Source organism: Macaca fascicularis, chromosome 8, assembly GCF_037993035.2.
Source record: "Macaca fascicularis isolate 582-1 chromosome 8, T2T-MFA8v1.1".
In the NCBI taxonomy this organism is placed as follows: Eukaryota; Metazoa; Chordata; class Mammalia; order Primates; family Cercopithecidae; genus Macaca; species Macaca fascicularis.
Genome location: NC_088382.1, coordinates 83,479,983 through 83,506,796, shown reverse-complemented (window position 1 = coordinate 83,506,796; position 26,814 = coordinate 83,479,983). Strand labels below are relative to the sequence as shown.

Below are 26,814 nucleotides of genomic sequence, written 5' to 3'. Positions count from 1 at the left end.
CTCTGAAGGAAACCACTATTCTGATTTCTACCAGATTAGTTGTGCCTTCTTGTTGGAATCAGACAGTAGACTCTTGTGATAGCTCATTTTTCTCAATATTGTTTGTGAGAGTCATCTATGTTGCATTTAATGGTACATTATTTCATTGCTATGTAGTATTCTATTGTGTAAGTATACCATAATTTACATATTCATTATACTGTTATACATATTTGAATTGTTTCCAGTTTTGAGCTATTAGAAATAATACTGCTGTGAACAGTATTCTTACATGCATACATTTCTCTTGGGAATATATCTAGGCTTGGAGCTGTTGGGTCATAGTTATGAATGTATTTGTTATTAATACATAATGTCAAAGAATGTCAGTTTACCTTCCCACCAGCAGTATGAGAGCTCTTCTCATCCTCATCAACATTTGATATCTCCAGCTTTCAAAATTTTAGCCATTATGCTGAGAGGTATAATAGTAATTCACTGTGTTTTTAATTTGCATTTCTCTAATAACAAATGCAGGTGAGAATCTTTTCATTTGCTTGTTGGCATTAGGCTAGCCTCTATTGTAAAGTGCTGCTTGGAATGTTTTTCCCACTTAAAAATCTGAATTGTCTATTTTAAATTTTTTTCTACTTTTTATTGACTTACAGGGTTCTTACATATTCTAGATTCATATCATTTGTCAGATATGTATATTGCAGATATCTTTCTATACTCCTAAGGGTGCATTTTGGTGAATAGAAATTCTTTTCAATGAGGCCAGGTGTGGTGGCTCACACCTGTAATCCCAGCACTTTGGGAGGCCAAGTGGGTGTGGATCACTTGAGGTTAGGCGTTTGAGACCAGCCTGGCCAACATGGTGAAACCCCAACTTTACTAAAAATACAAAAATTAGCCAGGCGTGATGCTGCGCACCTGTAATTCCAGCTACTCAGGAGACTGAGGCAGGAGAATTGCTTGAACCTGGGAGGTGGAGGTTGCAGTGAGCTGAGATTGAGCCACTGTACTCTAGCCTGGGTGACAGAGCAAGACTCCGTCTCAAAAAAAAAAAAAAAAAAAAAAATTCTTGTTTAATGGAAGCTAATTTATTAGTATTTTCCTTTATGGTTAATGCTTTTTTGGTGTGCCATTTAATACACTTGTGTCTCCTACAAGTTTATGAAGATAACCTCATACTGGTTTTAGAAGCAGTATTTTTAGATCTTTACAGTTTAGATTTACAATCTGTCAGGAATTGAGTTTAATGTATGATGTGAGGTAGAGTTCAATATTTTTCTTCATTTAAAAAATATATGGACATTCATGTAATCCATCACCATTTATTGAAAAGATAGTCCATTCCCCTCTGTAGTATTGTGGCACCTTTGTTGTAAATCTGGTGACTGTAACTCAGTATTGAGAAGTAATAGGTCTGTGGAGGAAAGATCCAGTCTTGACTCCACAGTGTGTAGATGGGTCATAAAAAGAAGTTATATCCTAACGAGGAGTTAAGTTCATTTACAGCATGGTTGATCTGTTAGTAATAGGGAATATATTACAGAACTGTTTTGCTTTCTCCCTTTTATTTTTTTTTAAACTATGGAAGTAATTTCAGATTTATATAAAATTTGTGGAAATAGTACATAGACTTCCCATGTATCCTTCACCTTTATTCCCCGTTGATAGCATTTCTGAACCATCTGGGAATAAGTTGTAGACATGATGTCCCATTACCCCTTAATATTTCAGTGTGTATTTTTTAAGGACACGTACACTGTTCTATTAGGAAGTTAACTTTGATCCATATTACCATTTAATCCACAGACTTCATTTCAGATTTCACTAATCATCCCAAACCTTTACAGCTCCAGGATCTAATCAAAACCATGTGTTACATGTACTTAACATTTCTCTTCATTCCACTTCAATCTGTAACAAACAGTTCCTCAGTCTTTCTTACCTTTTATGACCATAACGTTTATGAAGAGTACGGAACCACAGAGTTTGTAGAATGCCCCTCAGTTGAGTTTGTCTGGTGTTTCCTCCTCATTTATGCATTTTACCATGAATACCACAAAAATGACTTGGACTTACCTTAGTGCTTTGTATCAGGAGACGCCTGAGATTGACTTGTCCCATCGGTGATGACTTCTGTCATGTGATGAGGAGTAGCCCAGGCTTCTTTGCTGTAAAGTTAATTAATCCATATGTTTTGTTATTGAATAGTAAGTAATAAGTATTTTCTGAGGAGACATTTTGTGCCTGTGTGTGTGTGTGTGTATATATATGTATGTATAAATATTCTGCTCCTCATCAAGCTTTCTTTCACCTTCCAGATTTAGCATCTGTTGATGATTCTTGTCTGAATCTGTTATGACCCTGAAGGTTGCCAAAGGAGGATTTTAAAAATTCCACTTTCTTTTTTATATTTGTTAATTGGCATTGTACCCAATTAACTTTTGTAGCTTTTGCTTTTCCCTCATCTTTTTGTTTGCTTATTTATATCACTGTAGCCTCTTGGATTCCTGTTCTACTTACAGGTTTATAATTTGTTGCTATCGTTATCTATTTTGTTGCTTAAATTATTCCAGGTTTGGCTACTGGTACAGACCCTCCAATTGACTCTTTTGCCCTTTTGATATTTCTTCATCATGCTGTGGACATTTTTATTTTCGGGCATAATAAAGTGTTCCTAGGTCATCTTTTGTTTTGCTTGCCCCAGCCCTGGAGCCAGCCATTTCTCCATGGAGCTCTGGTTTCTCAATTAATCACTGGTTTCTCAGTTAATCAGTTTATTTATTCAACAAATATTTATTCAGTGACTGTTATTTTCCTGGATTTTTTTTTAACTTTCTACAGAGCTGTTCTAAGTGTTAGTAATATGTTCCTTTTTGAAAACTAGTTGTAGCATTTTGTTTTACACGCCACATATAGGAATCTGAAATCCTTATGCACATTTGTACTCCTAATTAATTAGCCTTTTTGTATTTATCACTGGTAAATATAGAAATTTCCTTTAATATATCTAAGAACCACAAAAAAAATTGATGGTGTGTTTATAGTGTCAACACAATAGCCTTGGCCGGTAGCGGTGGCGCACCCTGTTATCCCAGCGCTTTGGGAGGATGAGGCAGGAGGATCGCTTGAGCCCAGGAGTTCAAGACCTGCCTGGGTGGCATAACAAGACCTTGTCTCAAAAAACAAACAAACAAACCAAAAAACCCAAAACAAAATAACATTATAGCCTTATAATACACAAGACACCCTATGTGATGATTATCTTTATGAAGCCTGAATCCAACTCTCACACACTCAAAATAATAGTATTTAACGTTACTTGGAGGCATCTCATAGTTTGAAGTTACTCTGTAAATGTTTTCTATGAAAGCATTATTGTATATATAAAGTAGGTATGCACATGTGGGGGTGTAAGTCTAGTTCCGTATGAAAGAGATGGAGATACTTTGCTCTAGGAGTTGGAAATCTTTCAGCGTGGTTTTTGCTTTTCTGCTTCTCTTCTACTTTCCTTCACTAAGACCAGTTTGTAACATTTCTAAGAAAATGCACTGTAGTCTTCCTTTCTAATGAGGAATGTATACGAGGTTATTTATTTAGATGATATAAATACAACACTTTCACCTGTTTTAAAATACAATTCATGGTACGAGTGGCAGACAGTACATCTCAACAGTGCATTCAAATCACCTCATTGGTGATTTTCATACGTATTTCTTATTTTGCCTTCCTTAAATGATGAAATCTTTCAAGCTTTTCGTTTTCTTATTTTTTCCCGTTTGAATCTTATGCTATTTGTGACTGTGTGATTATTGCAAAGTAGAATTCAAAGTGACATAAATCTTGGACAGCAGATTAGCATGTTAATTATTAAACTGAAATCTTTATGAAATTTAAAATTTTAACTTTTAAAGGCATAGACAGCTCTGGCGTTTTAAAAATACCTTTGGAAAGCTGTTAGGCAGTTTCTAATAAAGTTAAACATAAACCTACTCTGTGACCCAGCATTTTTTTATTGTTATTTTTTTTTCCTCATCTAAAACTAAAAGACTTATTAAAGAATGTTCAAGGTAGCTTTATACATAATAGCTCCAAACTAGAAACCACCCAAATGTTCCATCAACAGCAAAATACAAATCGTGGTATTTCATTCGGTAGAATACTGTTTCGTGATTTTTTTTTTTTTTTTTTTGAGATGAAGTCTCGCTGTGTCGCCCAGGCTGGAGTGTAGTGGCGTAATCTTAGCTTACTGCAAGCTCCGCCTCCCAGATTCACGCCATTCTTCTGCCTCAGCCTCCCGAGTAGCTGGGACTACAGGCACCCGCCACCACACCTGGCTAATTTTTTGTATTTTTTAGTAGAGATAGGGTTTCACTGTGTTAGCCAGGATGGTCTCAATCTCCTGACCTCGTGATCCACCTGCCTCGGCCTCCCAAAGTGCTGGGATTACAGGCATGAGCCACCGCACCCGGCCTGTTTAGTGATTTAAAAAGCTTAAAATACTAATATATGCAAACAAAATTATGTTGAGTGAAAGAAGCAAGATGGAAAGTGGTACATGTTTAGATATGAAGAAGAGGCAAACGAATCTGTAATGCCTGAAGTCAGAATGGGTAACCTGGGAAGGTGGATATTGACTTGGAAAGAGGCTGAAGGCACCTTCTGGGTGATGGAAATGTTCATATCTTGATCTGACAGTAGTCATAAGTGTTTACATATGTACTAATTCATTGAGCTATATGCTTAAGATTTGTGCATTTTACTTAGCCTGCAGTAAAATTCTGTAAGAAAGAAAGAAAAAGAAAGAACAGAGAGTCTCTTTATGCTTGACTTCCATTTGCCGTTAAGTATGTATATTAAATTAGGGATTTGGACTAATTGGACTTAATATTCATTAGGTTAACTTTGCTATTCTTCTTTCTTCCTCCTCGGCTGTCTTCTTTCTTGCTTTATTTTTCCCTTTTTCCTCTTCTTAACCTTGATTTTATTACTGATATTATACTCTTCAGTGCTTTCACATTAATTCTTTAGAAATGAGATAGGCAATGTGTTGGCTCTTGATGGGTTGCTTATAATCTGGATGCCAATTTTACATTTGTGTCAGTCTCTGCCTCCCCTTGGCTGGTACTTTATGCCACCCCAGTTTCTTTGGTGCAATAAGTGGACCCATTTTTGTATGTAATGAATGGGATCTTAAATGTGTGGTACAAAGGCATGATTCAAATGAAATATTACAGAATTTACAGTGAATTTCACTTCCTGTAAAAGCTTTATATTCGTCTGCATGATTTGTTAGAACATATATACATATGTTTTACTAAATATGCTTTTGGTACTTAAAATATTTTGACATAATTTTACATTTTAAAAAAAATTATGGCATTTTTCAAATTTTACAGAAGTAAAGAGAGTAAGATAGTGAATGTCCCTAGGACCCCTCACCAGCTTCAGCAATTATCAACTCACTGCAGCTGGCCAGTCTTGTTTCTCTTCTGTCTCTCCCTGGATTACTTTGAAGCAAATCTCAGATATATTACTTCATCTGTAAATGTATCTTTAAAGATACATACTGAATTTTAAGATAACTCTTAAAAAACTAATCCCAATATCAAGCAAACAAAACAGTAACTCCTTAATAATAAAAAATATCTAGAGTTCAGATTGACTCATTAAAATTAAAAAATTTTATGACTTTTTCAATGTTGACTCATTAAATTGACTTTTATTTAAATAAAATAAAATATTTTGACTATTGACTCATTAAAATTGAGTTTTATTCTTATTGACTCATTAAAATTAAAAAATATATGTTTTTAGAGACAGGTCTCGCTCAGTCACTCAGGCTAGAGTTCAGTGTTATGATCATAGTTCACTATAACCTCAAACTCCTAGTCTCAGGTGATATCCTTGCCCCCTTCCCCTAACGCAGCCTCCCAAAGTGCTGGGATTATAGGCATGAGCCAGCACGTCTGACCTCGCTTTTTTAATAATCCATTTACTTAAATAAAGATTAAAATGAGGATTATTTATTACATTTGTTTGATAATATCTGTTTAGTATTTTTTAAGATATAGAATCCTTTTTCATCTTTATTTTTCTACATCAATTATTTGTTTAAGAAACCAGGTCACTAGTCCTTTAAAATTTCTATGGTTTTGCTGATGGTATACTTGTGGTGGTATACGGCCTATTTGCCTATGCCCTGTATTTCTTGTAAATGGATAACCTAGAGGCTATATAGATTCAGGTTTGAAGTTTTTGGTAATTGTTTTATAGGTAGTTTTGTCTACTTCCTATTGTACTACATCATTAAAACAAGTAAGCAAATATGTATTTATATTTTCATTTTCACCTTTCTTAGACAAAAGATAATGTAAAGCACACACTCTTTGGTACCTTGCTTTTTTTCATTTAATATTATACCCTACACTGTTAAGGTATAACCTCTAAGGTATATTAAGTAAAAAAAAAAAAAAAAAAAGCAAGGTTGTAGTAGTCTTTCTCCTTTATAGCTGTTCAGTGTTTTATGCTATGGACGTTTTTATAACTGTTGCTGCATTGATGGTTGTTTAGGTTGTTTTCAGTCTTTTCCTTTTATCGATAATGCTGCTTGTATGTATCTTTAATATTTGCTAGGAATACATTCGATGACATTTTCGTTTCAGGAAACATTGCTTATATTTACTCTGTTTTGTTGGTTATAGAAAAAATTCAAAAAACTCTTTTCGTTAGATAAGTCCAAGAACCACTGATGGCTTTATTGCCAAATGCTTATTTAATTACCAAAGTATAAATAAAAATATTCAAAGATGATGTTTTTAATGATTAAATACATGCAAGCTTTCTGGGGTAAGTAATGGTGAAGTTCAGTACTTGAAAAAATATTCAAGGTTAGCAATCTAAGAATCTTCTTTTTACTGTGTTTTAATAGTAATGATTGCACACTCAATTTTGTTGTCATTAATGTACAGAAAACATTGCAAAATCCCAAGATTTTATTAGAAGCAATATTCTTGTTTTTTTACTTTGTTTATGCAGTTCCTTAGAAAATCATACACGTGGTCCATCCGTTCGTACCTTCTTCCATGGTAATTAAGCGTAGTATAAATATAACTTGTATGTTTTATTGTGAAGATATTTCACTTGTGTGCCTTTAATGTTTTTTTTTTTTTAAACAGGCAGTATAACTCCAACTGTGGAACTGAATGGGCTTGCTATGAAAAGGGGAGAGCCTGCCATCTACAGGCCATTAGATCCAAAGCCATTCCCAAATTATAGAGCTAATTACAACTTTCGGGGCATGTACAATCAGAGGTTTGTATGTCTTTTTTGGTTTTGTTCTTAATTATTATGCATGTTGTAAAAGTTTCTCAAACTCAAAAGAATATTTTCATTGTAAATCTAATTGACCTTGGGCATTTTGCATGGAATTTAGATAAAGCAGGTTCACAAGGAATATTTAAAGTAATAACTTTAAAAAAACCCAGTTTTCAGGAACTAGGTTTTTTTTTTTTTTTCCCCTACCCCTACAAACGTAAAATATCTGAAGGAACTAGTTTTTATTGTGTCATGAGGGCCCTGTATTTGTTGCAGGGAAGACCAAGTCTTAAAGTCATTTCACAGTTTATAGTGTTGACTTCCCAGTTGACTTTCTCATTCATTTACCAAGCAGAGCTCAGTTTTTTTCTTGATTTGTCTAAATACATTAATGAACATGAATGTTTGTAATTTATAGGGAAAAAAGAAAAAATGTAAATAATGTAATCCCAGAATTTGCTACCTTTTATATTTTCATGTACTTTACATTCTTTTTTCTTTGCATTTAAATATATTTAACTAAGTTGAAGTTGTCCTTTATATGCAATTTTTGTAGTACTTTATGAAGGTGTGATAGACATACAGTAAAACGTACAAATCTTAAGTATACCTCTTGATGACTTTATTTTATTTATGTATATATGTATTTATACTTTGTTTGATGACTTTTTACATACATATATCCTCATGTGATCACCACTCAGATCAAGAGACAGAATGTTCCCATCACCTCTGAGAGTTTCCTCAGACCTCTTTGTCCTTGGCACACCCTTCTCCCAGAAATAATCACTATTTTATTATCATCGACTAGTTTTTGCCTGTTGATGAACTTTTATAACTAGACTGTTAGTATTTATGTGCGTCTGGCTTCTTTTACTTTGTATAATGATTTTCTTGTTTTGGGATTCATCTATGTCGCTTATATCTGGGTTTTGCCCTTTTTTATTGCTGGATAGTGTACTTTGTATGGATATATCATAATTTGTGTATCTTGTATATGTAATACAGTACTCTCTTTTCACTTAATATAGTGGCCATTTGTCAAATATTTAAGAATTTTTTTCTTTTTTCTTTTTTTTCTTTTTGAGGCAGAGTCTCACTCTGTCACCCAGGCTGGAGTACAGTGGTGTGATCTTGGCTCACTGCACCTTCTGCCTCCCTGGTTCAAGTGATTCTTGTGTGTCAGCCTCCCAAGCCGCTGGGATTACAGGCACATGCCACCATGCCTGGCTGATTTTTGTATTTTAGTAGATATGGGGTTTCACTATGTTGGCCAGGCTGGTCTTGAACTTCTGACCTCAAGTGATCTGTCTGCCTCGGGCTTCCAAAGTGCTGGGGTTACAGGCGTTAGCCCCTGTGCCTGGCATAAAATATTTTTGATGGCTACATAATGCTTCATATGGCTTCATAAGTTATATAAATGTATGCCTATTTTTTTATCTAGGTTGTTCATGGCCCCCCACCCCCACTTTTTTTGTGTGTATGTGTGAGACGGAGTCTTGCTCTGTCGCCCAGGCTGGAGTGCAGTGGCGCAACTTGGCTCACTGCAAGCTCTGCCTCCCAGGTTTACGCCATTCTCCTGCCTCAGCCTCCTGAGTAGCTGGGACTACAGGCACCCGCCACCACGCCTGGCTAATTTTTTGTATTTTTAGTAGAGACAGGGTTTCACCATGTTAACCAGGATGGTCTTGATCTCCTGACCTCATGATCCTCCCACCTCAGCCTCCCAAAGTGCTGGGATTACAGGCGTGAGCCACCGCGCCCGGCCTCATGCCCCCTTTTTTGTTAAGATTGCTGCAGTAAATAATCATTATGTAAATCTTTGTTCACGTCACTGATTATTTCCTTCCTTATATTACTATAAGGGGAATATTCTTTAAAAAGAATAAAGCATTGCCCAATTGCACTAAAGTTCGTACTAATTTCTTACAGTATGTGAGAATGCTTATTCTATTCTGACAACACTGAGTTAAAAAGGTTTTTGTCTTCTTTGATAGTTAAAAAGTAGTTTTTGTTTGTTTGTTTGTTTTTTGAGATGAAGTCTCACTCTGTCACCCAGGCTGGAGTGCCACGGCCCGGTCTCAGCTCACTGCAACCTCCGCCTCCTGGGTTTAAGCGATTTCTGGCTAATTTTTGTATTTTTAGTAGAAACGGGGTTTTACCATGTTAGCAAGGCTGATCTCAAACTCCTGACCTCAAGTAATCGTCTCTTTTGGCCTCTCAAAGTGTTAGGATTGTAGGCATGAGACACCGCACCCGGCCATCAAGTAGTAGTTTTTAAAATTCAATTTTATTGATTACTAGTGAGGCTGAACAGTTTTATTTAGATATTTGTTAGTTATTTATCCTTTTTGATTTGTCTATTTTAATTGCTAATTTTTATTCCATTGCTTCACCAGCTTTCAAATGTTTATGTATTGAGGATGTTAACCTTCAGTCTATTTTATTTGTTGTAATTTTCCTACTTTAAAAAATTTGGCTTTTAATTGTGTATTTGTTTTTAATATCCTATAGTTTTAAAATTTTATGTGGTCTAATCTATTGTTTTTTCTTTATTTCTCTCACTTCTTTTATGCCTCAGAAATTCTTTCCTACATTTGATCAGATATTTGCTGATGCTTTTGTTATGGTTTTGTGTATTTACTGATATAACGTAGGTATGTAGAGAAAATATTTATTGAGTCCATAAATAATCTGATACTTTTTGGTTTCTTGCTTGCTAGGGGAAAAATTAGCTTTAATTGTATCCGTTTAAAACTTAGTCCTACTCAATTGTAAATAGTTCCTTTAAATATTGTTTAGGTTATCTAAGAAGAATTTGCACACTGTATTGGACTTCTGCCCTTCCCTTTTCCTCTCAGGTATGCCTGGGGGAGCTTTCTGTATGCTAGGAAGTGAGAGGCACCTGTATACCTCACCTCTGTAGAGGCATCTTGTGTTGTCCTTTAGTTCCTCTCTTCTTTGTGGTCATGTCCTTTGTCCACCAGGCATGGAAACTTGCAGTTGGTGGTGTCTAGTGCGTTTTTCCTCCCTCAGGTAATGCTTCCAGAGTGTATCTACCATCTTCTCCTTGCTAACTGGCCTAACCCCCAGCTTTTCTTGGCTTCTTTGGTATATTTCATTCTCTCCTGTAACATCTCTGCTTCTAATTGTGATGCATCCAATGGCAGGCTTCCCAGCCCTCAGCTCAGTGTCCATACCATATAGGAGGCACAAAGGACCACACATTTCTCTTGTAGTTGTTTTATTTTCTCTTTCTCTGTATAATATACCCATTGCCTTTATGTTCAGTCTGAGGTTCCCCAATGTAAATAAATAAAGCTAGTTGCCCACTTCAGCACAATAAGGTATCTTTAGTCACCTGAGTAAGGAACACTTTGGCTATTGTATACTTATTTTATTGCTAATGTACTCTAGTAAATAGATTTATGAGAGTATTACATCTTTATATTTGTTGTATTTGATATCTGTGGTCCTTTGTTGAAATTTTGCTACAGTTCTGACTAGTGAATTTATTACTTTTAAATGGAAGTAAACTACTTTTATTACTTCTAAATCTATTACTTTTAAAAAGTCTGGTGCTAAAGCAATGAAAAGTCAGACACTAATCCCTGTCCTTATGGAGCTCATGTTCTTGTAGGGGAGGTAGTCAGTCAATAAGAAGTGGTTAGTCACTGAGAAGGTTGCTTTTGATAAAGACCTCAAAGGAAGAGAGAGAAAAAGCAGTGTGAATTCTGAGAGAGAGAGAGAGAAAGGGAAAGTATTCCAGGCTCAAGAAATAGCAAGTACAAAACCCCTGCAGTAGGAGTATGCCTGGCATGACCTCAAGAGGCTAGTGTGGCTTGATCAGAGTGAACCAAGGGAGAGAGGAGTTAGTATGTGAAATTAGACAGGGATCATGTGGTTTTGATTTTCTTTTTTTCTTTTCTAGATTTTCTGTTAAGAATGTTGGCATTTTTTCTTTGTTGGTAGTTTCTAGTTCCAAGATCTAATTCTTATGGTTGTCTGAGGGGTACAGTAATTTTATTTATGACTTCTCCAAAGTAATAAATAACGGGCGTGCCTTAGGCCATTCCATGAATAGATAATGTGGACTTTCCCTTCAATTTTTTGGAGTGTCTTTATGATTTTCTGCAGATCACAAAACAGGGTAAAAAGAATATCAGAAAGTACTAGTAAGCTACCAAGCCATGTTTCAACTGAAAAGCTCTTTCTGTTCACAAAAGTGCAGACCTAACCGTTACTCAGTAGGCTGTTAAACCATGATTTCTCATATGACCTTAATTTATAGATGACAACACTTGATTGGATTACGGGGACTCTGGAGCCAAAGATCCAAGGAGACGCTCTTCTCCTTGTCAGAACCCAGATTAATCATTAGCTTCTTAAGGCAGGGAATGAAAGGTGAAGTCCAAGAAACAGGTATCATTTAGAGGGATTTTTGAAAAGGTCCTTTTATTTTCTACTTAAAGTAACATTAAGCAAAATTAGGTATTACCAATGCTGTTTTTCCCCGTCTTCTTCACTGATGCGGTTTCTCCACTTGAACTCATTCAAAGGCCTAAGAAGAACTGAATTTTTCTTTTTTTAATGACGAGTGGAGAAAAAAGCATTTATCCATGAGCAAACTCTGTAGATACAACTTGGATTCTGAAGTACCTGTCTCCTTTTATTATGCCCAAGATGTTTTACAATAATTACAGCCGGTTATGTATTTTTCTTTATCATTTGAGGTACTTTTCACTAACAGATATATTATAAAGCAGAAAACATATCAAAATTCATTTGACAAAGACAAGGTAAAGTTTGGAGAACACTTTGTGCTTTTGTTCTCCCATCTTTCTTATAACATTTATGTACAGTAGAGAAATAGAATGGCTGAAATTAGACAGTTTTTCAATTTTGTATATTCACAGATGAAAAAAGTATTATTGCTTGGCAAATGACCAGAATGACAGACCAACAGGTCAAGTGGCCCCTTGATCTGCTGGTGCAGATTTCCAAAGGGCCACAACTCAAACTAGGTTATGTGAAAATGGGAATTTTTGACCTACGTAACTGGGATATCTCTTGGGGAGATATTCAGGCATGGTTGGATGTAGGACTTTAGTGTTGTTCTTCCTCATTTTCTATTTCTCTCTTTCTAGTTCTTGTTTCTTTTTTTCTCTACATTGTTTTCAAATAAGCCAATTCCCATTTGCTGTACTTCATACACTATATAGTCTGTAGACTTGTACTGAAGAAGGTGCAGTTTTTGGTTTCTGTTTTTTTTTTTGATAGTCATTAGAAAAGTCCCCCCAGACACTTTGGAGTAAACTGTCCATCCTGGAATTACTCATTCAAACTCGGTTGGGGGTAGGGAGATACTTTACTTTAGCCAAGCCTGGGTTATTTGTCCAACCTGGAGAAACAGGTTAGCCCCATCCTAACCACTCTGCAGGGTACAATTATTTTATGGAGTGGTTCCTCAAAAGCAAAGATTTTGAGAGAAAATTATTTCCATTAGTCAGAACATTTGGTTCAGTTCCTAGTTCTGATGCTTTTAGTTAAGTGATCTTGCACAAGGCTCTGGACCTCCATTAATTTCCTCATTTGCAAAACAGAGATAGTAATAGCAAATGAAGGACTTCCGTGAGGTGATCTTCATTCAGCATTTATTGCATGCCTACTCATTGCCACATGTTGTATTTGAGTAGAGACTTTGAGGAAAGACAGGCAGTCTAATAGACTAAGTTTAGTAGAAGAGGAAAACAAAAGAAAGAATGATAGATGTGCCCTGATGGTGCTATGGAAGCATTAGGAAGGAACTAAGCACCCCACCCGGATTGGGGCACCAAAGAAGCCTTCCAGGAGGAATGAACTGAATCTTTAAGGTTAACTAGGATTTAGCCAGGTGAGGAGGGCAAGGAAAAGTAATATAGATTTTGGGAACAAAGGCTAGGAATCCTGAGAAGTTTAGTTCATTCATGGACTTACAAGCAGTTTGGTAAGTCTGGAATGAGAAGAGTGAAGTCTAGGCAGGGCCCCGATTTGAATGTCCTGAAGTGCCCATGCCACGTGGTTTGGATTTTATTCTGAAGGTGATTGGGAGCCATTGAAGGATTTTAAGCTGAGGGATAAAATAATTGGATATATGTTTTAGGAATATTGCTTTGGCAGTATGTGGAAAGTAGGTTGGACTGGTTGAAACTTGAAGGGATAAAGAATTACAAAGATGTTGTGGTAATTCAGGCATAATGTGATGCAGGCCTGGAGTAGTAAAGATGGAGAGGAAGGGACAGTGTCTATAGATATTTAGAAGGTAGACTTGATTGCATTTGGGGGCATTAAGGATAACCTCAGATATTTGGATGACTAGTAATACTGTTCACCACAAGAGTAGTTGGGGCAGGTTTTTGGAAAGATGAAGAGTTTAATTTACACTATGTTGCATTTAAATTGCCTATGAAGTATTTAGGAGTCATTTTATCACTCTTTATGGCCACGATGAAGGGTAGCAAAGATTATCTTTAATTTTGAAGACTTGTTGGAAGTAGATGTGGCAAGAGGTAGTAGAACATCTAGAGCTTTCAGAATAGGTTTGTGTAATATATCTTAAGAAAATGGCAGTTTAGGATTCAACCCAAGTTTGAGTGACCCATCGGCTCTTTGTTCATTGAAGATGTATCCTTTCTTCCCCAAAGAGTTTGTTTATTTGTTAACACTCAGTTTGGAACAATTTTATGGTATACACCTTCATTAGATGTGTTTAGTATATTTTGTGTCAAGGTTGCCTTTTGCTAGTGTATCCAGTTCTTGGTCCAATTTCTTATAGCTAGGTTGGTCAAGTTATTTTCTTTTAACATATGTTGAGTCATAGCAAGTTAAACAAGAATAAAATAATTTGGACTATTTTGCCTAAAAGTTACTTGTTTCTATGGCCAGAGTTAGACACTTACTTAAGGCTTCTTGGTTTTTCCTTATACCTCTGTGAAATAAATCTGTGAGACATGGAAATAATTTTACAGATAGTGATTGTTATCAGTGGAAATTCGATAGGGTGAAAGAAACTTTTGAAGCATCCGAATGGACTTTATTGCATTATGTTAATTATCAGTAAAATTAATAGCCAAGATTCTGATTTATGAAAACAGCTTGTATATTATATTTCAGTTTATGTTATATGGGCTGATGATTTGTTGCTAAGTATTGTGATGTTGGTGTGCAATTTAAAATTCTGAGGTCATTCAAACTTTGAATATAAGATTTTTCACTCATTTGTAATGCCCTCTTAAAAAGCATATTGGAAAGTAGAACAGTTGATGTTGAATATTCAGTTGTCCCCTTGTATCCCTGGGTTCTGTATCCATGGGCTCAGCATTCGTGGATCCAGCCAATTGTGGATTGAAAATATTCAGGAAAAAAAGGGTGGTTGCACCTGTATTGAACATGTACAGACTTTTTTTTTCTTGTTATTATTTCCTAAACAATGCAGTGTCACTACTATTTTCATAGCATTTACATTGTATTAGATATTATAAGTAATCTAGAGATGATTGAAAGTATATGGGAGGATGTGCATAGGTTATACACAAATACTACCACACCTTTTTATATCAGGGACTTGAGCAACCGTGGATTTTGGTAGCTGTAGGGGGTAGGGATGAAGGTCCTGAAACCAATTCCCCACAGAAACCTAGGGATGACTGGATTTGTACCAGCAGTGATGCGAACAGTTACAAACCTACAGTTCTGGTTTCTGCCACCAGATGGTGCTTGTATACTGATCAAACAACATGCAGACTGGGTGAGCTCACTTTGGTTACTATTCCAAGGCCATTAAATTAGAGGTTAAACCATATGAAACTGCCAATATTTGACATTTCTTTGACCTACAAATATGTCAGTTTCATATGTTCAACCTAATAGGAAAAAGTCATCCAAGTATACAACATTAAATTCTCTTGGATAAATGAAGTAAGCATAAGGTGGTGAAAAACCCAATTTGTTTCAATAGATATAGAACTTTGCCTTTTGTATAGCACATCCCTTGGTTTGGGGAATATATTCTTTTCTCTTTTGTCATATGCTTTAACATGGAATGTGTGTTAGAACTCTTAAACTGATACTACTTCATGTAGATATCACTTTATAGATGTAGAACTGAAAGATAGGCAGCAAGATACTTTTTAAAATCCTTATATATATTAAAATAGTGTTAAATTATTAACATTAATGTTAAATTAGGATCTTTTTATTTGGGAGAAATTAACCTAAACCCATAACAAAGACGCATTAAAAATAAATTGTCTTTTTAAAACTTTCGTAAACCAGAGAAGAAAATTTGAACAAGTTACCAAAGCAAGGATGAGGAAGAGCGAACTTAAGATCAGTATCCCCCATGATCACAGATATAAAAATTATTATTATTATTATTTTGAGACAGTCTTGCTCTGTTGCCCAGGCTGGAGTATAGTGGCGTGATCTTGGCTCACTGCAACCATTGCTTCCCGAGTTTGTGATTCTTGTGCCTCATCTTCCTGAGTAGCTGGGACTACACGTGCGTGCCACCACACCTGGCTAATTTTTTGCATTTTTAGTAGAGGCAGGATTTCAGCATATTGCCCAGTCTGGTCTTGACCTCCAGACCTCAAATGATCTGCCCGCCTCGTCCTCCCAAAGTGCTGGGATTACAGGCATGAGCCACCATGCCCAGCCAGATAAAAATTGTAACAAAATATTAGCAAATTAAATTCAGCCAAATTTAAATAACATTATGATTAAATGAAGTTTATTCTAGGAAAGCAAGATGAGTTTAGTATTTAGTAATCAAAGTAATTAACCCAATTAATAGAATAAAGGAGAATAACCATATGAGTATCTCATTAGGTTCAGAAAAAGCATTTGACAGAAGTCAGTGCTCATTAATGATGTAGACTAGCAAACTAGGAACAGAAGAGAACTTTCTTAATTTGATAAAGGGCTTCTTCAAACAACCTCTAGGTAACATTATGCTCTATAGTGAAAGACTGAATACTTGTAAGATCAGGAACAAGGCAGTAATACACACTGTTATAACTTCTGTTCAACATTATACTTGAGAACTGGTATGGCTCATGCCTGTAATCCCAGCACTTTGGGAGGTCAAGGCGGGCAGATTACTTCAGCTCCGGAGTTTGAGACGAGCCTGGGCAACACGACCAAACCCCATCTCTGTTGGTGTGTGCCTGTAGTCCCAGCTACTTGGGAGGGTGAGGTGGGAGGATTGCCTGGGCCTGGGAGGTCAAGGCTTCAGTGAGCTGTGATCACCACTGCATTCCAGCCTCAGCAACACAGTGAGACCCCGCCTCAAAAAAACAACAAAGAACCCCATGTTATACTTGAGTTCTATCAAGTGCAACAGTAAGAAGAAACAGATGGGGGAATATTGGAATCGGAGATATAAAACTGTTGTCTTAGACACCATGATTCTGCATGTAGAAAATATTAAATCGAAACTACTGAGAAGCTACTGAAAAAATGAGTTTAATAAGGCCACAAGTTGCAAGGTTAGTATACAAAAATCAGTGGTATTTCTGCTAAATAGTAATGAGCAGTTGGGGAATTAAATAGCATGAAAACATCATATTCAGAGATCAATTTAATAAAATTGGTACACAACTTGTATACTGAAGGCTATAAAATATTGCTTAAATTAAAGAAGACTCTATTATTTAAGATTTCAGTTCTCCCAAAGTTAATGTGGAGATGCAATGCAATTGTAATCAAAATCATAGTAGGGTTTTGTTTTTTTTTTTTTTATAAAATTAAGGTAGTGCTGACATTTGGAGATGCAAAGGACCTGCAGCAGCCAAAACAATTTTGAAAAGAAAACAAAATTGGCTGGCCCACACTACCTGACTTAAAGATTTGCTATAAAGCTACAATAATCAAGACAACAGAAAATTGACATAAGGACAGATATGTGGATAGTGGAACAGAATAATATAGCAGTTGGCAAACTATAGCCCATGGGTCACATCTGGCTTGTCTGTTTTTGTATGACTTGCAAACCAAGTAATGTTTTTTACATTTGCAAATGGTTGGAAAAACATCAAAAGTAAGATGATATTTTATAACACATGACATTTAAATGAAATTTTAGTGTGTGTCAGTAAAGTTTCATTGGAACACAGCCACAGTCACTTGCTTATGTATTGTATGTACTTGCTTATTTATAGTCTGCTTTGGTGTTACAACAGCAGAGTCAAATAGATGTGATAGATCATATGGCCTGCAAAGCCCAAAATATTTTATATCTGGCCGTTTACAGAAGTTTGCTGATCTCTGGAATATGGAAGCAAGAAATAGATCAGTCCACATACGGTCATTTAATTTTTTCAAAATTAATTCCAGTGAAGGTGCTAATGGGGAAAGGATACTCTTTCCAACAAATAATAGTAAAATAATTGACCTTTCAGACAGAAAAAAAAAAAAAAAAAAAAAAACCTGGGCCAGGCGCAGTGGCTCATGCCTGTAATCACAGCACTTTGGGAGGCCAAGGCAGGTGGATCACCTGAGGTCGGGAGTTCGAGACCATCCTAACCAACATGGAGACACCCTGTCTCTACTAAAAGTACAAAATTAGCTTGGCATGGTGGCGCATGCCTGTAACGCCAGCTACTCGGGAGGCTGAGGCAGGAGAATTGCTTGAACCCGGGAGGCGGAGGTTGTGGTGAGCTGAGATTGCGCCATTGCACTCCAGCCTAGCAACAGGAGTGAAACTTCATCTAAAAAACAAACAAAAACAAAAACAAAAAAACCTGAACCTTGACTTCACATCATAGACAAAAATAAATCAGAAATGGGCCTTAGACCTATATGTAAAAGTTAAAGTGAAATTTCCGGAAGAAAATACTTTGCTACTTTGGAAATAAACAAAGATTTCTTAGAACACAAAAAGCATGGATCATGCAAAAATTGAGAAATTACATGTCATCAAAATGTAAACTTCTGGTACTTGAAAGACACTTTACAAAATGAAAAAGCAAGACATGTATTAGAAGGAAACATTTGTAATACATATATTTGAAAGAGGACTTCAGAATATATAAAGGAATACCTCCAACTCATTAATAAGACAAAACTGGACAATATTTTTGAATAGACAATAAAGAAGAGATAAGAATGGCTAATAAACACATGAAGAGATGCTCAAAGTGATTAGTCATCAGGGAAATGCAAATTAAAACCATAGCTAAAGTTTAAAAAGACTGACAACACCTAGTGTCATGGTGGGGCAACTGGAAGTCTCATACATTGCTGCTGGGGATATAAAATGGTACAGGCACCTTGTCAGAGTTTATTCGGTTCTTATGAAGTTAAGCATGTAGTACTTATCTTACCACCCAGCAAATTCCATGTGGTATTTACCTAAGATAAATGAAAATATATGGCCATTCAAAGGCTTGTACATGAATGTTTGTAGCATTTTTCTTTATAATAGCCCCAAATTGGAAACAACCCAAATATCTACCACTAGGTAAATGGTTACACTGTAACATAACAATGACTTGGAATACTATTCAGCAGCAAAACTTGTGATTCATCCAATGATATGCATGAATCTCAGAAACTATGCTGAGCAAAAGAAGACAGGACAGATACATAGTGTAGATACTGTAAGATTCTATTTTTGTGGAATTCTAGAATAGGCAAAACTAATCCATAGTGACAGAAGGACGTTCTTTGATTGCCTAGATTTGGGGGGTGGGAATTTCCTATACAAGGAAACTTTTGGGAGTGATAGAAATGTTCTGTATTTTCATTTTGGTGATTGTTAGTATGAGTGTATGTCAAAATTCATCCAACTATGAGCCTAAAATAGGCACATTTCATTAAATGTAAATTTTACCTCAATAACATTGATTTAAAGAATACATTTTGTAATCCTCCATTTTCTTTGAGGCTAAAAATATTTATAAGAAAGCGCCAGATTTTTGCTTCTGAAGCATTTGGCCAAAAACATTGTAAATGTTTTTCTAGAGGCTAAAATAATATTTACCTTATAGGGTGTTTGAGGACAGAATGATAGGCTGGTTCAGGTGCTTAGCTTCTGCCTTTGTGCACTAATTGTTGTTATAATTGTTAGCCTTTATTGCATTTTAACTTGTTTCATTACAAGTACAAACTCTGGAGTTGGAATCATAGCTGTGTGGATTTGAGCAGGTTATTCAACTTCTAATTCTCAGTTAACTCACCTGTAAGTTAGGAGGATAAATAATGCTTCCTTACAGTATTGTTTTCAGGTTTTAATAAAGTAATTCAGTGACCATGCATGGCCCTTTACCTTACTTTACCGTAGTGTTTTGAGTTCCTTTAATCTAAATATCAGTATATTTGTACTGGACGTTGTTACTGTGGGAAATTTAAAAGAATTTACGTCTGCTTAATTAAAAAAATTAATAAAATCAGGCGGTGATTCTGTTATTATTTCTGGGTATATGCTTTATAGAAGGAATGGCTGATTCTCTATTACATATGAATATTTTTGGCCCGTGTTAAAATTTAGTTGACCCTGGAATAATACTGCCACTGTAACCCAGAGAATCATTTCTCCCTTAGAAAACTGTGCATTTATATAAGGAGTTATTAAGTTAGGATTTAAACGTGAGCTTTGGAAAATCTGTGGCCTTTGTGTAATTATATGCAGCATTTTATACACATACCTCTTCTGCCTTGTCTAGCTTGATAGCCATTCATTTTATCTTTGGTCTTTCAGCTTTCTTAACGTTCATTCCCAAGGAATATCTAGTCTGTTTTCTTGCCACAGAGTTAGTATTCAAGTACTAATAACTTGGTAATACATTTACCATGATAGAACTTCAGGACTCCATGCTCCTTTGTTCTGCTTTTAGAGGCAGCCAGGCAGGCCCAGGGATCACCACTTAATTTTGGATTAGAGACTGTGTAAAATACCTGTGTGTGTGTTAAATACAATTTTTTTTTCCCCGAGCCAGTGTCTCGCTGTGTCGCCCAGGCTGGAGTGCAATGACACGATCTTAGCTCACTGCAACCTTTGCCTCCCAGGTTCAAGCGATTCTCCTGCCTCAGCCTCCTGAGTTGCTGGGATTACAGGCGCGCACCACCGTGCCCAGCTAATTTTTGTGTTTTTAGTAGAGACAGGGTTTCACCATGTTGGTCAGGCTGGTCTCAAACTCCTGACCTTGTGATCCGCCCACTTTGGCCTCCCAAAGTGCTGGGATTACAGGATATGTCACAAAAGGTTTAACATTTTTCATATCCCCTTTAAACAAAAACAAAAGCATAAGTCAACAGAGCCAATTGTTAATTTTAAAAGTGTTTTCACAACAAGGGGTCTATCTTTCTAGTCCTAAAGTTATTTAAAAAACTGAACAACTTTTATCTAGAATGAGTGAAATAAATAGCATTCTCTATTCTTTTATTTGAGGCTAATTTTATTAATCTATTGCTCAAGCTCTGAAAAACAAATACAATACTTGGTTTATTTTGTGTTTGAAGCAATGCTGTCTCACAAATATCTTTATTTTCTGTTCAGTTGAGCAAAATCTTGCTTAACAATGCTTATTTACTTGTGTTTAAAAAAACTGGGTACAATGACAGTTTAAATTATGAAGCTCTTTTTTTTTTGAGACGGAGTTTCACTCTTGTTGCCCAGGCTGGAGTGCAGTGGCGCGATCTTAGCTAACTGCAACCTTCACCTCCCGGGTTCAAGCAATTCTCCTGCCTCAGCCTCTTGAATAGCTGGGACAATAGGCATGCGCCACCACGCCAGACTAATTTTGTATTTTTAGTAGAGACAGGTTTCTCCATGTTGGTCAGGCTGGTCTTGAACTCCTCACCTCAGGTGATCCACCTGCCTCGGCCTCCCAAAGTGCTGGGATTATAGGCGTGAGCCACTAAGCCTGGCTGTGAAGTTCTTTTTAATATGTCATGTGACATATAAATACGTGGGCTTTCAGTATTCAGAATTCTGAAAGATTTATATAGGTTGCCAGTCATTGCTCTAAAAATTTTGAAATTTTTGAAGTTTTTTTTCTGCTTTGTTTTGGAGGGTTCCTTTATACATCAAAAAACAATGTTACCCACCAGCTGTTTCTCCTTAATACTCAATCACTTTTTATGCATTTTCTTCAAATACTGATTTTCAGTAAAGGTTTTGTGAAGTTTTAGTGTCCATTGGATTTAGAAAGAAATTTAAGTATGGTTGTTTTTTTTTCGTTGCTGTTTTTTTTTTTTGAGATGGAGTTTCGCTCTGTCACCCAGGCTGGAGTAGAGTGGCTTGATCTCATCTCACTGCAACCTCCGCCTCCTGGGTTCAAGCGATTCTTCTGCCTCAGCCTCTGGAGTAGCCGGGACTACAGGCACGTGCCACCATGCCCAGCTAATTTTTGCATTTTTAGTAGAGACGGGGTTTCACCATGTTGGCCAGGCTGGTCTTAAACTCCTGACCTTGTGACTCACCCGCCTCGGGCTCCCAAAGTGCTGGGATTACAGGCATGAGCCACCATGCCCAGCCTAAGTATGGTTTTTAAAACAAATTTGCTTTGACTATTAATGAGGGTTTATGTTACATGTTTATAGAAGTTTCTGCAATAACATAATTTCTTGGAAATGTAATATTGTGTCTAATAAATTCTGGGTAAGATTTTGGGTGATCATCAAATAGGCCATGTTCCAAACTTTGTTTTTATGTTGGTTACTGGAAACTTAGAATGTATTTTCTCATAGAAACATTATGATAAATGGTGGTGAACTTCCCAAGGTAATTTTTTTTTTAAAATTGAGATGGAGTCTTGCTTTGTCATCCAGGCTGGAGTGCAGTAGCACGATCTTTGCTCACTGCAACCTCCCCTAACTGGGTTCAAGAGATTCTCATGCCTCATCCTCCCGAGTGGCTGGGACTACAGGCATGGGCCACCATACCCGGCTAATTTTTATTTTTTTTTAGTAGCGACGGGGTTTTACCACGTTGGTCAGGCTGGTCTCAAACTCCTGACATCAGGTGATTTGCCCACCTCGGCCTCCAAAAGTGCTGGGAATAAAGGTGTGAGCCACCGTGCCTAGCCCCCCAAGATACTTCTTAAAACCCCATGTTACTGAGTGTGACTATTGTACCTTTTAAATTGTTTTTGTTTTTGTTTTTGTTTTGAGATGGAGTCTTGCTCTGTCACCAGGCTGGAGTGCAGTGGTGCAGTCTTGGCTCACTACAACCTCCGCCTCCTGGGTTCAAGCGATTCTTGTGCCTCAGCTTCCCGAGTAGCTGGGATTACAGGTATGCGCCACTGCACCCAGGTAATTTTTGTATTTTTAGTAGAGACTCACCATTTTGGCCTGGCTGGTCTTGAACTCCTGACCCCAGGTGATCTGCCTGCCTCGGCCTCCCAAAATACTGGGATTACAGGCATGAACCACTGCACCTGGCCTCTGAATTCTTTTTAGCAAATGAAGTTGTCATTGACACCTAAACCTGGTAAAGACAGAACAGAAAAGGAAGTTGCAATCTAATACCAGTATAAATATAGAAGAAAAAAGTGAGCAAATAAAATCTGATGCAAAATTAGTAATATTATATGCCTTCTAAAAATTTATGTTGAATTTAATTCATTTATTTGAATACTTTTATTACTATAACTATTGAAAGTTATGAATTCTCCTTTGACCATTGTTTTCCATTTGTACTATAGTTTCTGCTATGTAGTATTTTCGTTATTCTTTCAGTATTGTTTTTCCAGTTTGTGTTTTCAGGAGATTGAGACCATTCTGGCTAATATGGTGGTGAAACCTTGTCTCTACTAAAAATACAAAAAAAATTAGCCAGGCATGGTGGCGGGTGCCTGTAGTGCCAGCTACTCGGGAGGCTGAGGCAGGAGAATGGTGTGAACCCAGGAGTCGGAGCTTGCAGTGAGCTGAGATCCCGCCACTGCACTCCAGCCTGGGTAACAGAGCGACACTCTGTCTCAAAAAAAAAAAAATAATAATAATAAAAAGAAATAAAAAATTATGTATTAAAATTTATAATATTTGTTTCATTATCTGCTAATAATTGCAATAATTGCTCATTGCACAAAATATTTTTTAACTTACATGGAAATATGATCTATAATTTTAATATGTCTATTTTTGTTTCATAGAATTATGGTAGAATGAGAAATAAAAGACTTCTAGTTATAAAATATGAAATTAGGATAAAATTATTTGGAGAGAGTGCAGTAAAATGCAAGTTAAACAAGATACAGCTGGTGTAAAATTTCTGTTGTATTTAACAGAATTTATGTATTTTTTAAGTAGATTTCAGGATGGATGTCAGCTTGCTTTGATAGTTCAGTTTCTTTGGATACACTTAAAAGAGTGACATAATTTTATTTTAAGATGTAAATATTTACAGTAAATTAGAAACTACATCTTTTGCAAGTACTTAATGAATTTTTTTAAATGTGAATTAAAACTTTAGCTATAAGAAGAAATATGCAAGAATATGTGTAATTTTCTAAATTTTTTTTGTGGGGTACGAGCATTCAAATTTGAACACTACTGCCATAGATTTATTTGAAAAAGAAGCTAAATTAGATATGGCTATTGCAGAATGCAGAGGAGGTGAACATTTTTATCCTGATTTACACATGCATAGGCAAATATGGTAGTTTAAGAAATGGCTTGATAATTAAAAGAGTTCTTTCTTTCTTTCTTTTTTTTTTGAGACCGTCTTGTTCTGTCACCTAGGCTGGAGTACAGTGGCACGATCACGGCTCAGTGCAGCCATGACCTTCTGGGCTCAAGTGGTCCTTCCACCTCAGCCTCTCTAGTAGTTGGGACACCATGATGTCTGGCTAATTTTTTATTTTTTGTAGAGATGGGGTCTCACTATGTTTCTCAGGCTGGTCTCAAACTCCTGGGCTCAAACAATCCTCCTGGCTTGGCCTCCCAATGTGTTGGGATTACAGGGGTCAGCCAGCTTGCCTGGACAGTTAAAAGGGTCTTGAGCTTGAACATAGCAGTCATAGTTAATTTTTTGAGCTCAGTTATACCAAAAATTGAAATCTTATTTTTCTTTTCTAGTATATAATGTAATCCTCCCATTTATAAAATAATAAAATTGTATTTATCACCTTACTAGTATGTATAGGTAAAAATATTTATCTTGAACCATTAGAGGGCAGCACAGTTTTATCTTTGGAATTAACTTTCACAACATGTAAATACTTTTGAGTCACAGGCTTAATATAAGCATGATTAAAATAAACTGTGAAATTTTAAGTTAAAATTAAAATATTTCATTTGGAATTTTTGTAATATAAAAAATGTGGTAGCAAGATAAAAGTAAGTCCTCCTCTTCTTTTTTCTCTCCCTTTCCTTCTTCCTAACCGCGTTAGAACTTTTACAAAGTTCAAAAGGTATACAACTTGATTCTAAACTTAATATTTACCTTGATTTTCAGATGAAGCATTACCTAAGTCAGTGTTGTATAAGATGTTCCATGGTAAAAGGGATTTGAAGACAAATTTTGGAAATGCTGCATACTGTATCTCTCTTAAAAATTCCTAAAGGTGTCATGAAGAAAACTATTTACCTAAGTGGTTCCCAGCCCTAACTGAACATCAGGCTTCCCTGGGCAGCTTTAAAAATTCTGATGCCCAGGCTTTATCTCAAGTAATTAAATCAGAATTTCTGGTTGCAGAGCTTGAACCCCAATGTTTTTTAAAACTTCCCCAGGTAATTCTATGTCCAGTCATGTAAATACTGGTCCCCACAACCTAAAACACATTACCCTCTATTAACATCAAAGATTATGAGATGGTTTAAATAGTCATAGAACTTTTGAAAGAAGTAAAGAAGAAGGTAAGAATTACAGTTAACCACACTCCTTAGGGACAATTGTTCCGGACAGCTAGCTTCCCCACATTGCTGAGGATTCACTTTTTTTTGGAAACTAAAACTTTACTTAGTTCAGTAATTTTGGATAGAAATATTTCTAAAAGTTATGGCATATATTTTTTATATCCTTAAATAGAAAATGCCACAATTCTTAGCATAAAGAATCCTTCCTGTTGACTCATTGTCAGCCTTATAAACAATAAGTATTATCATAAGCCTCATGAGATGTTTACGTGGTTTGTCCTTATACCAGATAATCCTAGACATCTGTTTCTAGAGTACTCAAGTGTGCTTTTAGTTACTTTCCAAATCATTCTTGGCAGTCAGATTGTCATCTTATTTCTTGTTTTTGTTAGTGTACCTTTGCATATTGCTTCCTCCTTTCTTTAATGCTTTTCAATTGCTAGTATCTTGAAAACTGGTATTATAGTTTGAATTTGGGGCAAAGTAAGAGTAGCAGGGCTTTAATTAAGCCCTAAGATGCCCCCTTAAGTGTGGAGTACATTGAGTTTTATCTAGTTGGTGGATTTTTTTTACTTCAGAATTCATTTTATTCTATCATATATTTTGCTAAGAATCTGCCTTTTGAGTAGTATGAAGTGGCCAGATAGTTCAATATCTGGTTTGGTGAATATCTATATGTATATATGTATGTGTAAGTGTGTTACACATATATATTTAATGACATGAAATACTTTGGTTGTTTGGGATTGGACACAAATAACAGCTTTTTTTTTTTTTTTTTTGAGACGGAGTCTTGCTCTATCACCCAGGCTGGAGTGCAATGGCGCAATGTCCGCTCACTGCAACTTCTGCCTCCCAGGTTCAAGCGATTCTCCTGCCTCAGCCTTCCGAGTAGCTGGTATTACAAGCGCCTGCCAGCACACCCGCCAGCACGCCCGGCTAAGTTTTTTTTTGTATTTTTAGTAGAGACGGTTTTTCACTATGTTAGCCAGGCTGGTCTTGAACTCCTGACCTCATGATCTGCCTGCCTTGGCCTCCCAAAGTGCTGGGATTACAAGCGTGAGCCACCGTGCCTGGCCAGAAATAACAGTTTTAATAAATTTCAAATCACTTTCTTGTATGTTAAAGGAAACAGAAAGGGTTCATTTGTGCATGGTTTAGTCTTTCTTTTGAATGTGGAAGTTCTTCTTTGTGTGTTTAAAAAAAATTAAAAAGTGAAACATTTTCCAAAATGAGGAGATTTGCTAGTAAGTAATGCATATGTCTATGAAATTATCTGCCTGATAATTTTATTTATATAATTTCTTTTTTTTCCCCCCTTCCAATCCTTCATGGTTTTCTTTTTTACACACAAAGCTTACAACCTTTATTTTTCTAACTGGAAAACCAGTTTTTCCAACATTTTAAAAAAAAAATTATCCTTTTATCGTATGCTGAAAGCCCTACTCATAACAAGCCCACTTCTGCGTTTGACTCTGTACACTGACCCTTCATTTACTTCCCAAACCGACCCTTTTGGTAACTTTCGGTGAAGAGGTGGCTTTAATAAATATATTCTCCAGAAATCTCGAGAACCTTTGCTTGAGTCAGGATGAGAGGTGCCACCACAGTGTAAACAGAACAGCTGAGTCCTCCGGGTAGGCGCCAGGTGCGATCTGCACAGACCAC

General features: G+C 36.3%; 1 protein-coding gene across 50 annotated transcripts in view; it reads left to right on the top strand.

Moving 5' to 3' along the window:
- STAU2 (staufen double-stranded RNA binding protein 2) overlaps positions 1–26,814 on the top strand; it is a 332,499-nt gene that overhangs the window by 68,819 nt on the left and 236,866 nt on the right. For 49 of the 50 annotated variants that reach the window (XM_073999008.1, XM_073998994.1, XM_073999016.1 and 46 more), the window contains one exon: positions 7,170–7,305. The exons of the other annotated variant lie outside the window; for it this stretch is intronic. In XM_073999008.1, the coding sequence (XP_073855109.1) occupies positions 7,170–7,305 (136 nt within the window). The remainder of the gene's footprint in view (positions 1–7,169; positions 7,306–26,814) is intronic. 50 annotated transcript variants of the gene reach the window in all.